General features: G+C 39.0%; 1 protein-coding gene across 3 annotated transcripts in view; it reads right to left on the bottom strand.

Moving 5' to 3' along the window:
* Positions 1-14,302, bottom strand: part of LOC114656546 (dynein axonemal heavy chain 9-like) — a 247,958-nt gene that overhangs the window by 94,041 nt on the left and 139,615 nt on the right. For all 3 annotated transcript variants that reach the window (XM_051930715.1, XM_051930717.1, XM_051930716.1), the window contains exons 26-27: positions 5,648-5,846; positions 3,082-3,191 (exon numbers count right to left, since the gene is read on the bottom strand). In XM_051930715.1, coding sequence (XP_051786675.1) covers positions 3,082-3,191; positions 5,648-5,846 — 309 coding nt within the window. The remainder of the gene's footprint in view (positions 1-3,081; positions 3,192-5,647; positions 5,847-14,302) is intronic.

The raw sequence follows: 14,302 nt of genomic DNA, 5'->3' as shown, positions 1-14,302 counted from the left end.
ACATATATATATATATGTGTGTGTGTGTGTGTGTGTGTGTGTGTGTGTGTGTGTGTGTGCGTGTGTGTGTGTGTGTATATGTGCATGTGTCTGTCTGTGTGTATGTGATCATTGATTCATTCATCTTCTAGCCCACTTATCCAATCCAAGGTTGCAGGAAGCAAATAACAATTCTGACAGAACTGGGCCCAGGAGGAAATGTCCTCCAGAAAGTGTGCACGGCCACTGCAGATAAAAAATATGAGGCCTGTACAGCTCATCACTGCACGTTTTTGTGAAGCCGTTCTTAATATCTTCATAAAGTAGCTATGATGAGTGTGTCTGACAAGGTTTCAGCAAGCGCTTGCATCACCTTTAACCCTGAAAATTCAATCAAAGACACTTAGCATTTAATGGGCACTAAAAATGTGATGATCCAGAAACCTAGCCATTTAATGGAAGTGTTGTATGTTTAAAAAGATTTAACGTTTGCCATTGATTTCACAAAATGAAAATGATGGGTGAAGCAGCAGCTGCAAATAAATGCAATTGACTCATTTAACCTGACAATAGTGGTAACTGCCCATTTATTTCAGTCAAGCATAAAACTGGATCAATTGGGTTCAGTGAATGGATGGATGGCTAAAACAGGCCCAGCTTTCATGGTGGCAAAAGACTGCTTGATCCATCTGTTGTGCTAAAAATTAATGTGGGTTACTGGCGATTGAACCAAAAGTTGAACTAGTTACCTAGACTGTGAAAACAGCTTTAATCACGTTTGGGCTGCAGGGCTTATAAATGGTACATGTTGCTTCTTACAGAAAGAACAACACAAAGGCATTCAACATTTCTTGAACGCATTCTTTCAAAAAGACAGAATCAGGACTCAGAGGGTAGCTTTTCCATTTATACATTTGATATATGGTTGATAGATATCCTGTTCTGACTCAGTAGTCCCAAATTAATGTTTCATTGATGGATGACATTGTTTTTCTTTTCATAATTTACTTTCCCATTTTATTTTGCTTTAAAATTTCTGCAACAAAAATCAAACTGAAATGTGCCTATGCTGAGCACTGACTAAGTGGCATGTTCTGAACAAAGATACTGACATTTTTATTGTAAAAAAGAGCTTGTTATCCTTTATTTTACCAGAAGTTATAGTGAATACTAGCTCCTTCTTTGGCAGTAATGTGTATTAAAAATATGCACAAAATAACAAATTTTATTTCAGATATCAAAACAGAGACATTATAAACAGACATGGAAATAACCACTTAAAGTATTATTATCATCTTTCAGCATTGTAAAAATGACAAAACTGAATTTGTTGGATTGTATTCAGTCAGATTCACCATGACTCATGTCATGTCCAAAAATCACTTTGGTCAAAGGCAGCCAGTAAGGTTTCTGTCTTATAGTCCTTTGATTTACTGTGCCATCACATCACACCTTTACAGCATGGCATGACCAGAACACACACAGAAACATCACATATTAGTGCTAACTCTTGTGAAATACCCAGTCAGTGTCAGCATCAAACAGTCTAGCCAGACTGTATCAATAGATCCCGTATGAAGGAGTAATTCAAAGACTGAATGGGCAAGACTAAAGAGGCTTTGAATGTGCTATGGTAATGTGTGTCAACTGTGCTGCAACAGCATCCATTATGGGGGTTTCACACAGTAGTGTCATAGAAATATTCAGAATGTGACAGCACCCAAAAAGCATTCAGTCAGTGGCAGTTCTGTGGTTTAATACACACTGTTGATGAAAATTAACATGACCTGTATGGAGTAAAAGACAATTTGCAGTCACACAAGTAACAATAAAATACACAACTAATGCTGAATGAGGCATATCAGAATGCACCATGTTCTATGTCTTGCTGGGATACACCAACTGACAAGCCAGTTTGTCTCCTGTCACAGAAAAAACAAGAAGATATGGTCTTATGAATCCCAGTTCTGGCTTATCGACACTGAAAGGATTACTTGTATAAGACAATTCTCCCAAGAGTTCGTTACACCAACAAACCATGAGTCAACCATGCATGGACAAGCTTTGACTATGAGCCAAACATTGGAAATGCTGGTTCTATTATAACAACCTTTGACTAACAGAAGGCAATTGAAGATCATTATTGCACAGAATTACTGAACAGATGCATCTCTACATGGCAGCAATGCTTGCATCTACAAATGATAATACTCTTTATTATGAGCAGAAAAGTGGTGTGCATCTTGTTACAAAATGCTGTGTGTGTCTAGTTACAGAGTCCTGTGATAGGAGTGCTCCCACTTCTGTTTTCTCATAGAGGTTTTGGGTCACCCAGGGAGTGACAGTCATTACTACAACACTACTGAAGTCTTATTATGGTCACAGAAACATAAGAGTGAGTTTCAATAAATTCAGTGATCTTTCCAATCCGAAATGTTGGTCTAACTGAGCTTTTATGGGATGAGATGGAGCAAGCTATTTGTAGTTGACATGTACACGTACAGCCAGCTAAGTATGAGGTACATACAGGCAATATGGCCTTCCTGTGCTACACTATTCAAAAATATCTAAGGCCCTACCCTAATGGATTCATGCTCTTCAAAAGGTAATTATGTGACCATCTTGCTGCTGAGTGGACATGCCTCACAAAATGGACAGTCACTGTATAGATTCAAAAAAACTGTGTGCCAGTAGTAGTAAGACAGCAGCTTATAGTTTTATTCATCCAAATCCTTGTTTTGCTTATTTTGTCATTTTAATTGTACACCTCTTCTGTACAATGTGAATGTGCCTGAGTTACAATATGTTATGGGATTTATTCTCAGTCTACAATGAAGTAGATATTGGTAAATCCACAAAGTAGCATAAAAAAGTGTAGTAACTTTTAATATGGTTAAATATTGATGTAGATTCTTTTTCTGAGTAAGGGTCAGGGTATAAGAACTAAGCCTGTTGTTTTCTCTCATATGGAAAAAATTCTCTGAGTTAACCGGGTTTAATTTTGGGTGATGTTTCCTAGAAAGTGATATCTATGTAAATAATACAACAATGCCAGCTCCCTGCATTCAGATTCACTGATTTAAGTAAGCCATGCACTTTTACCTTGCAATAGACAAGACAGCTCTTCCTCAGTGAGGATGTCCCCTCTTTCCAGCTGCATATACAAAATCAGCATGCAGGAGAAGATAAAGCTGTGCTCTGGGCGGAGGCTTCTGTAACGAAAAGGCAAGTATTAGCTCTGGAAGTCCCTTCTGAGCTACTGCTTGAGAGCAAGAGGATTGTGCCCAGACAGTTGTATTGAGTGACTTGTAATGGTTTCAACAATAATGTGTCACTGAGCCACCAAGGATTGCTTGAAGAGTCTAAATTGTTGTATTCTGGCGCTGTGCCCTGCAGCCAGAAGCCAACGGGCCGTAATACCTCAGAAAAGTGAACAAATTCGAGTATTGAACGGACTGTGTCTGGAATGAATCTCTGCACTGATTCACAGCACACTGTTCAGTAAACATTCCTTATGGGCTTATTTAGCTTTAAGCTGTCAGCCACCTCTAAGTTTCACAGCAAGCGGCAAATTGAGTGAGACGCAAAATATGGTGGTAGCTTTTGCCAAGACAGTAGGCCCATCTCACCACTTGATAGGCATTTTTTGCATAATTTTGTGAAGCTTGGCTCATTTATATCACAATGAAGAAAACTTTCCAATTATTTTTTTTCTGTCACCAACTACTTAAAACATGAGTCCTCAGGTACTGTATATTTAAAACAACATGGCTTTTAAAAATTGCAGGGTTTGAATGATCTTAATGTGTCTCCTGCTATTCCGGCTTGGTGTGGACAGAGGCATCATACTCAAGGTGAGGGAAGGATGAAGAGTTTATATTGTTAGCTCCCAGAAGACAGCAAAAGTTGCAAAACATACAACATTCTGAACAGTGGGTGGTAGCCTGGGAAGGCTGCTTGACTAGAGAAAAGGTCAAAGAATAATATCTGGCCTGAGTTTAGGGAAAGAAATATAACTACCATAACCACCTCACTGGTACCCACACCTATTATAAAATGAATCCATTTGCCCACACTATTTCAGCTTTCTTACTCTAGGGTAGGATCAGGCAGATAGACTTACAGTTAAATAGATTAAAATGAAATATAAGATTAACAGCAAGTAGCACATAATTTCATCATCACCATTTTCACTCTGCTCATCCTGACGAGGGTTGCTGTAGCAACACGCTGAGCTTGGCTTACCAGGCCACCCTATGTTCATCAATTTCTTTTAATGATTCCTGTGGATTACCCAGATGCTCCCAGGCTATCTGAGAGATATAATCCCCCAGCATGTCTTGGGTCTGCTGCTCGCTCTTTTTCCAGTGATTAGTGTCTTGTACACCTCCCTTTGAAGGCACTAAGGGCGAATTTAACTATATTACAAAGCTACTTCAACTGGCTCATCCCGATCTGAAGAAGCAGCTGTTCTATCGAGCCAGGAGTACAGAATGAATAAAGTGATCACAGCAATCCTACACAGCAACCATTTTTTGGCTCCTTGCTCTTATAACCTCATTTTTAGGCTCACTACTCAGAGCTCAGCACCAAAGGACAGGATAGGACAGTAGACTGTCATGTAAATTAAAAGCTTCCTACAAGAACCTTTCCACTACAGTCCAGTCAGTACATTTGCAAAACTGCTACCACGGCACTGGTGTGCTGGTCATTCCCACATGCAACTATTTTCTCACACGCATTTGAACTCCTCCATTTGTGTCAGGTGCACATTCCTTACTTGCAAAATACAAGACATTCTTTTCTAGAAAAAGTCCATAACTTTAGATAAAGAGGTGCTGATTAACATATAGTAACAAACACATCACACCTCTCTTGAGGTAAAGAGGGAACTCTTCCAGACATGAGAGTTCAACCCCATCTATCCAAGTGAACCCGGTACACTTATGGGTATTCTTGGGTTTTAAAATACTGCTCATTATGGACACTCCATAGCTAGCACAGGAATCAAATAACACATTACAATTCCAGTTCAGTTCAAGATAGCCAATCATTTTAAACACATTCCTTCAAATGTTTCCATGATTCCAAACCTAAAAGTTGAAGTCTTCCAGTAGAACTGTGATGTCAGTAGATGGTACACTTTTTCAAGGTCAGAATTCAATGTTTCTACATAAGGAAAATATTCTGAATAATTGTTTGGTCTATACACACAAACAACAGTCAAAGTCCTCCTCTCTGCAACTTGAAGTCAAATTGAATCAATCCTCTCACTCACTGGATCAAACTCCAATTATAATGAAAAGCCAGGGCCTTATGGATATCTCCTCACGCACCCAGGATCTCTCCAGAGAAGGAGACAGACTAGCCTTAATAAAGCAGTTTAATTTCCAAACTAATGCTGCATGCCGAGGTGAGTTCTGCTGAATCTAGTTGGTAATTTTAAACCTTCTGCACAAGGCAGGGCTCTCTTCCTGCCATAAAAATTATGCTTCATTTCCCTAGAGCCAGTTTCCATTGCCAAGGTCTAGTACACCTGGATCCATCCTGCTATTGCCATTTGCCCATCTGGTATTGCAACCAAATGAGATCCACCCTGGAAAGTTCAGAACAGTTAGAAAGCTACCAACACACATTCTCTGTTTTTATGAATGTATTCAATACTTACTTGTTAATTCCATGATAAACAGTTTTGGTTAAATGATCCAACAACTGCATGCTCTGAATCAATGACAAATTTTCATCTTCTTTTTGAAGATCAGAGTGAGCTGCTTGCTGGGGTGCAACATTACCCCCTGCTGATGGTTCTAGTGGCCTTGGGGTTTCAGTTGTGGGTAAATCATCATTTTGTACTTGATCTGGTGACTCTGTTGTAAAAGAAATGGATTTAATATTTTAAAAGCTTCCCATCCAGCATGCATTTATTCAAAAAAATGAAAGGTGCCACTAGCAGCACCAAAAAGTCATGTTCCACAAGGAGACAATTCTTTAAAGGACCTGCAGCCGAGCATACATTGAGTTAATATTATCATTTGGAAAAGTTTATGAGTTTAATTTTTTATGATATAATTGCTAAAATTGAAATCTTATCAAATTACAGAAAAGCACCACCAGACTGAATGCAAATGAAACCTTTTGTTGCTAACATCATAGAACACAGTCAAGAACAGCCTGACTGTGCAGCATTAAGTCAGAAACAGATTAATTGCAAATGAGTAATCTCTCCTAATATTAATCTTGAGGTATAGCAGCAAGAAAAATGGCCCTCCTGTCAGAAATTATTCTGCTCTGTTGCCGTTTAACATATTACACATGGCTAGTAACTGCAAATCTCACACATTTCACTTTAAATGCATCTGTAATTCAAGGTTTTCATTCATCATTCACACGCTTCATCAGAACTTTGAATCATAACTAACTGACTGACGGCAGTTTAAAGGAGAGTGAAAAAAACAACAACACAATCAAATGTGACCACAAGCTGAAAAGCAGCATGAAACAGGAGCCTCCCTGCACAGGCACTGACTAATGGTGTCTTCCTACCTCACTTCATCTCACCAGTTAGACACAATGTGTGAAAAACAAGAATCCATCTATTGCAGACAATGGGTAATGGATAATGAAATCTGGAAGCTCCATGTTCTAATCCGAATATGTTACTGAATTACCTAAATTGTAATTGTTTTGGGACCTGATGAGCCAGAGCCAACTATTTTTTTTTATAAATAGTTAATTTCCCCCCTCTAAAAAAAAGCTTTTAGTTTGCTTGACTAGATGATTTCCATCTAATTCTTACTGTGTCCTTAGGCCAAAGATTTCCACCTTCTAGTGACCTTGAAAGAAGGTAATGTGGACCACTGGTCAAAGAAGATTCCAGATTTGGAATTCTCACTCAACTAAGGCATCTTTATTTCAAAAATGAAAGATGACATATACCAAAAGTGTGAAGCAGTCGAAATGATTAAGAAAAGCAGCTCTGTAGCATAACAAATACAAATGAAAATATAAGGTGAAGAAGAATATTACTGATCATGCAACCCTAAATTCACATGAAAAGGTTTTGCCAATATGTCAGTAGTAAGAGAATGTTCACGGAGGTGAAGGAGATGAGCCTTGAGACCATCCATCCATCAATCCTGAAACCTCCTTGTTTCATCACAGAGATGTGGTGATTGACCTGGAAGCCAAACAGTCATAAGGAGCAGTCAAGTGGTGATTAGAGGAGACATAACAGATGTGTACCAGATAGTGAAAGAAGTGAGGTTGGTTTCTAATGTAAATTTAATAAAGTTCCTTAATGAATGCAATAGAGCTGCTTCACAGTAAAATATGCTCAAATCTCTTGGTGCACTGGAGCAAGTTACCCAGCAGTGTAGTTGAAAGTAGCACCTTGGATCCATCCAAATCTCTATCTGGCAATAATCTACACACATTTCACAGACGGGAATTGGCAATTTATGTGGGGCTACATGGAATATTCTTGTCAAAAGCTCTTATAAAGTGCCTTACTCAGAGCCATCTTAAAAGCATCATAGGCCCCAGGGCAAAGTAGTGCACAGGAGCCCCTGTTTTGATAGCAAAACAGAAAAATACACAGGCATCCTGGGCCATACTATCTGCTTCCTTGCTTAAAACATACCTTTTTACATATGCTGGCCATCTTCGAAATGTATTGGAAAGTCCACAGGTCAGGGGCATGTATAAATTAAGATAAAAAATTTGGGAAACATGATCCAGCCCTTACACAGATCAAGATTTTAAACTGGTTAGCCCAAAGGCTAGTGCTGCCACCTCACAGATCCACCATTCAAGGTTTGAATCTCATGTCTTTGAGAAGTTTGCTTGTTCTCTGCATGAGTTGTCCTTCCACATTCCCAAAGTTATGATGTTTCTTAACTGGTGCCAGTGTGAGTATACATACGTGTGTGTGTGCCCTATGATGGACTGACATTCACTCCAGTGTTGCGTCCCATATAAACACCAGTAGCCTAGAACCCTGAATTGAATTAGGCAAGCTTGAGAATTTACATGAGCATGTATATAAGATCTAATATAATTCCAACTGATTTCCTAGGTCCACATATACATAACATTATCAGGATTTTTAACTTGTAAAATGTCATGGCAGTTACATGTACTGTAACACATGCTGATGTTAATATGAGTGAACCAACACAAAAATGAATGAAAGTCTGACTGATTACAAGTATGTTGCTCAGGATTGAAAAAAAACCTGTTGCACGTTGGTGTTTGAAAATTGTTCTTTTTGCTTTTGTGGCGCATCATTTTATGTTATGCTTTAACTGTGCTATATTTGTGTGTGTTGTACAGATCGCTGAGCTTATCAATGGCAGTGCACTTTGTAACAATAAACTGAATTTAATTTCTACATTTCAAGCCCTAGCAGAGTATAGGACTTACTCACGGTCAGAGTGAATTAGTGGTGAAGACTGACCAGCACTCCATTTTGCAGCTAGTTCCTTAGCCATGAGGTGTTTTCTCTAATAACAAAGTTTGAAGCAATGAGAAGTCAACCATCCTTGCATTGAATCAGAATTGCTTTTGGCATTGTATTAAATCCTAAATGTAAAGTCCTTAACCTAACTAGGATTATACTGCCTCAGAGTGGTCTTCAGACAGCACTGCTTTTGGAACTGTTTATTAACATCGCCTTAGAAGAACTCTTTTTTCCCCCTCAGCTATAATAATAATAATACTAGTTGACTCAACTCATAGTCTCCTTTAAGAGAAGAGAACAGAAAGAGATGACCTTTGTGCAACTCATTATTGCCCTCATGTGGTGCTTTAAAGAAAAGACCAACATAGATGCTGAAATTGAAGCTCAGTTATTTGTCTCTATTTTCATGAATAGAAAACGGTACAAATTAAAAAAAAAAGGGCTATTTTTACACATTCACACAAAAACACACACACTTATGAGTACTACACTTTCTTTTAACCCGTCACTTAATCAATGAAGGTCCGTCATCAACCAAATCAGATTTTATCAAATGAACTACACCATAAATCAAAAGCTTACATCATTATTTTTACAGAACCTACAAATCCTCCATGTGTTCAGTAAAGGTTTGAGCTACAAACTATATATGTATATATGTATGTATGTATGTATGTATGTATAAATATAGGCCATTAAAAAGACCAGTCTTACAGGAATAAAGTTCCCTTTATTATTCTGCAATGGAGACACTTCACTTGCCAGCTTGTCAAAGGCATCTTTTTCATACCTACCTGCCTGCTTGTTTACTGTAGGCTTCTTTTCTGTTTTAACAACCTCCAGTGGGATTTTACACAGCTCATTATGCAGAAACACCACTAATGCATTCACACCTGCACTTTCACTGCTAATATACATAATATGTATTTTTCAGCTAGCCGTAGTAACTCCTCCATATCTGTGCCTTCAGAATGTATAAGTGCTTAACATTAATGTCAATGACTAAAAGACAACAGATTCTGAAATCTAAAAGGCATTTTATCTGGTTTTGCTGAACACAAGTACTTAGTATGCAGCAACACGAGAGGTGGCCAACAGTTAAGCATTCGCTACAGTTGGGAAGGTGCTTCACAAAAGCAGACCAGACTGAAGCCCATGAGACAGGTGTCACCTGATCATGAGATTATAAGAGTAAAGATAACTGAACTGCATGGTAAGGATCACATTAAAAAAATAGAGTAAGAAATTCCAACTTGGCAAATGATCCGACTGAGCAAGGCAGCTGACCTCAAAGTCAGCCATATCTGGAAGGATCAAACGTCAATGTGATTGAGCGGAGGGACACAGGCATAGGAGCAGATTAAAAGGTGACATATCTGAAGGACAGTAAGATATGAAAGGAACAGAATACAAGGTGATCATTTTGACGGACAATGAGATTTTACCGGATCGGATTATAAGGCAGCAGAGCTGATGGAGGTTGAGTTGGATAGGAAAAGACTTCAGGCTGGTAGAGCTCAGTGTGCCCTGAAAGAATCAAGTAGACATTGTTTATTAAAAGGACGTCTGAACAAGGTCTGATGGACTGGGAGATTTCAAAGGAACAAAATTGCAACACACAAGAGCTGGTGGTTAATGACATCTGATAGGCTCAGACAACAATGTGGTTCGAGCAAAAGATACTGAGAAATGAGAGGTAAAGTTTGGATATGTCACATTTTTCTTTTAATTGTTAGGAGCTTTGGAAACATTGTGGTGTGAAATTATGCAGTCATTTTTGTAAATAATCAGGAGAAAGCAGCAGACCAATCACTAGTCTAGTACTAAGTTGGTGGAAGAATTCAAATCCCAAGAATCAATATGGCATCATGATGATGTGCCAACCACTTCAACCATTCATGCAAGTGGTGCCATTGATACTGTATACACATAGATGCAGTTATGTAACGCTGTTCTTGTTGCCAGTGGTACAGCCATGTGTCTGCCAAATTGGAATGGACCAGATGAACTTGTAACTATATACACAGTGTAAAAGATGGCTGAGGCATCTGCGTAGCCGGGATGCCTGGAAGGTGGAACCGAGAGGGCAACCGCCCTGGTTCGCAGGTGGGCCACACGTTTGGAGCTGGGAAGCGGCACCCAGTTGGGGCACGTGGCCACCACCAGGGTCCACCCAGACGTTCCCAGAGATGTGGATGGCAGCACTTCTGCCACAACAGAGAGTGCTGCTAGGCCAAGAGGCAAATACACCCGGTGTGGTTCCGGGTGCTCAGGCAGCACTTCTGCCACACCTGGAAGTGCTGCAGGAAGATCGTCAAGAAGCACCTGGAGCAAATCCGGGTACTGCATAAAAGGGGCCACCTCACTCCAGTCGGGGAGCTGAAGTTGGGAGGCAGCAAGATGAAGCTTACGAGAGAGGAGTGGAGGCAGCCAGAAAAGACTAAAAGAACGAAGGACTGTGAGTGATTGGTGCACTGTAATTGGAAAATAAAACCATGTGTGTTTAGGACATAAGCTGTCTTGGTGTCTGTCCCCGTCGAGGCTGGTTTTCTCAACAGTTATTGAGATATGCTGGGTTCTCATGTTGAAATCAACTGTAACTTTATTATTTCTCATCTGATTTTTCACAAGTTTTGGTTTGTTATAATCTTTAGCCTGCAAACCAGTTTCCAATAAGCATTATTTTTAAAATGTTTGGTAATTATAGCTGCAGGAAGGAGTGATGGTAATAGCCACAATAAGTAAATAATATAGAAGTACAGTATGTAATATGTACACTTTTATCTAAAAAAAATGTAAAGGGAAAAATGAGACACCTCATCGGCATAAATAATGGAGGAGAGCTAATACATCTCAAATTTCTAAGAACAGTGTCAAGTAAGTAGGACCCATTTATGCATGTTTTTTATCAATTAAATACATAATCATAAAAATTTGGTATATACCTAAACATTAAGACGCCAAAATATCAGAAACAATCTGTTTAGAGAGGCAAAATTAAATTTTCAGCAATAAAGGTATGGGCTATCGCTAGGGCTGAGAACTGTACCCCTAACATGGGTGCAATACTTACAATAGCATACAGCTTTATTAAGGGTACAAATATTGTACCAAATCCAGGGGTACACTCCCCCTCTACACCCCCTGACAGGGCACAGAGTAAGATAAGAGGAAAGCAGCCTGGTGAGGGTAACAAGTCTCACCAGAGGATGCATAGATGGGCACCTTTCCTGTTTAGCTTACACAGAAGAGGAAAGGATTCAGTAAGTAAATCTTCACATATCTTTGGAGGAACCCTTAGGTCAAATACTGCAGGCATCTTGGAATATCATACCTGTCTCCCTACAATCCAAGTCATAACTTTAGATCTTCTAATAGCATCCTGCTTACTATTACAAGAGCCAAGCATAAATGAAGTGGTGAGGTTATGCAAAAACAAATCTGGCATATGTTACCAACAGAGATACACCAGACTAACACTGTAGGTCATTAAAAATAAAAAAACTCGTAAAACCCCACTTTTTTCTTTGACTTTTTCATAGCCACATTGTAGTTCTACCTTTAAAAACTAGATATACATAGAATTATTATATTCTTCAATCAAACTGCAGTCATTATTAATCATATCTTTTCTTTCTTTTTTTTTTTTTCCCAGCTCTTCTGTGGTGACACTCTGCACCAGCACCACCTGGTCAAAGTTCTGTGCAGCTGCCTGTGATGTTTGAATGAAAGCAAATACCCCAATGTGCCATGAGACACACTGTGTCAATTCCTCTAAAAAGTAAACTACTTAAGAACATTTATGTTAGAAAGAAATCCCAGTGAAGACTAGGCAGTCTTTTGGCCTTGAAACCCCTGCAGATTTTGTTTTTTTTTCTCTAGCTTACCTGGAGTTTTTTCTATTTTTTTCTGTCCACCCTGGCCATCTGACCTTAACCTTTTTTAAGGACTCTACCTCTCTTAATTATATATCTATCTTGTGTAAACATACATTATTTATTTTTTGTATAATATGTATTCATTGTTTATAGTATTCACCATTGTAATCATAATTGCATTGTTTTTCTTTGCATGTAACTACTTCTTTGACATCTTGTAAAGCACTTTCAGTTATATCCTTTGTTTGAAAGTGTGCGACAGAAATAAATGTTCATCTTGTTGTAAAATGTTTGTATTTGCAAACAAGTGAGAAAAACATCATCAACTAACTTGACCCTTAAATACTTGAAACATCAAATGCCAAAAAGTGCTCAAGATGTTATATGTAATTTCCATCCATCCATCATCCAACCCGTTATATCCTAACTACAGGGTCATGGGGGTCTGCTGGAGCCAATCCCAGCCAACACAGGGCACAAGACAGGAAACAAACCCCGGACAGGGAGCCAGCCCACCGCAGGACACACACACACACACACATACACTAGGGACAATTTAGGATCGCCAATGCACCTAACTTGCATGTCATTTAATTTGTTTTATTTAAATGTACAGAACATTGCATTTGCTTTTATTGAATGAAATAACAATGATCAATATGATAATTGACTCCAAAAGCCAATAATTCGCAGATCGGTGAATTGCCTCCCTCTCATGGTTCCTTGGAGAAGATTTCACATCGGCTGATCTTTGAGAAGGAAAGCAGTAAGTCTGTATCAAGTTCACTCTTCATTTAGGATGGCAGCACTAAGATGAACTCTTTCTGGTATTTGCAGAGGATAAGTAAATGTTACATTTTAGCCATGTTTTTTTTCCCCAAGGATGTATTTATTTATTGTTTTATTGTAATTTTTGGGTTATTACTTTTCATATGTTATACTATTTCTATATTTGCTTATTGTTTGCTATTTGTATTTTGTCCCTTTAAATGTGAGTCTATTTCTTGAGTGTTGTGGGTGGCATGCCAGAAGGGGGCCAGCCTGATGTCCTCATTCCTGAGACTTCCATCTGACTAGGAAGAGGATCCCAGGAGTGATGCGTTCAAGTTTACTGGAGTCATTTGTAAGTATTGTTCTTTCATGTAAAGTCACTGCTTTTGTGTCTTTTTAGTTCTGCTTCTTGGATTTTGGCTTTGGATTGTGTATTGGGACTTGCCTTTTAGGTAACTCCATTTTGCACTTTTTGAACCCTTTTTTATATGTTTCTATTTTTTGGCATAAATATTCTCACTTAGAAAGTTTCCTTTTTTTTGAACTGTCTCTTCAAGCCAAAGTTTTTATTTCTACGGTTTCCTTTCTCTTGAGTGGCATTTTGAACTTTAAAAGCCAATTTCCCCATTTCTGTGCCTGGTTAGTAGCATGGGAGTTGGCCGGGCTGTGGTGAGGCTATTTTGGACAGGCCAGTGCATATCCTGGCATGCTTTGGTGGCCTCACACCCTTTTCACTATGGCCATAACTCCAAATCACGATAACAAAAAGACATTTACGCTTCAAATGATTGCATCTACATTTACTTATTTGTCTGACACCTTTGTCCAAGGCAACATTTATGATACAATTGGTTACATTTCCTTTGGTTTTCCAGTTTGAGCACAGGCAGGTCAAGTGACTTGCTTGTGGTCATACCGTATCAGTAACACGATTTGATACTCACAACCTCAGGGTTTGAAATCCATAGCCTTAATCACTACACCTCACTACCTGCTAAGAAACAATTCTCAGCTTCAGATGCCAGGCACTGGCACTGGGCAACTTTGGATGGGGTGCCAGCTGAGCAAAGAGCACACTGACAGGCACACCTGCACTCAGCCACACAAGGCCAATTTATAATCGTCTATTAAAGTAGCAAGCAAACTCCACACAGAATGCTACCTGGTTGGAAATGAGCCTCTGAAGCTGTTAAGCAGCATTGCTAAGCACTGCTCC

The sequence above is a fragment of the Erpetoichthys calabaricus genome, chromosome 8 (genome assembly GCF_900747795.2).
Source record: "Erpetoichthys calabaricus chromosome 8, fErpCal1.3, whole genome shotgun sequence".
Classification (NCBI taxonomy): domain Eukaryota; kingdom Metazoa; phylum Chordata; class Cladistia; order Polypteriformes; family Polypteridae; genus Erpetoichthys; species Erpetoichthys calabaricus.
Note: the sequence above shows the minus strand (reverse complement) of the source record. Positions and strands in the feature narration are given on the sequence as shown.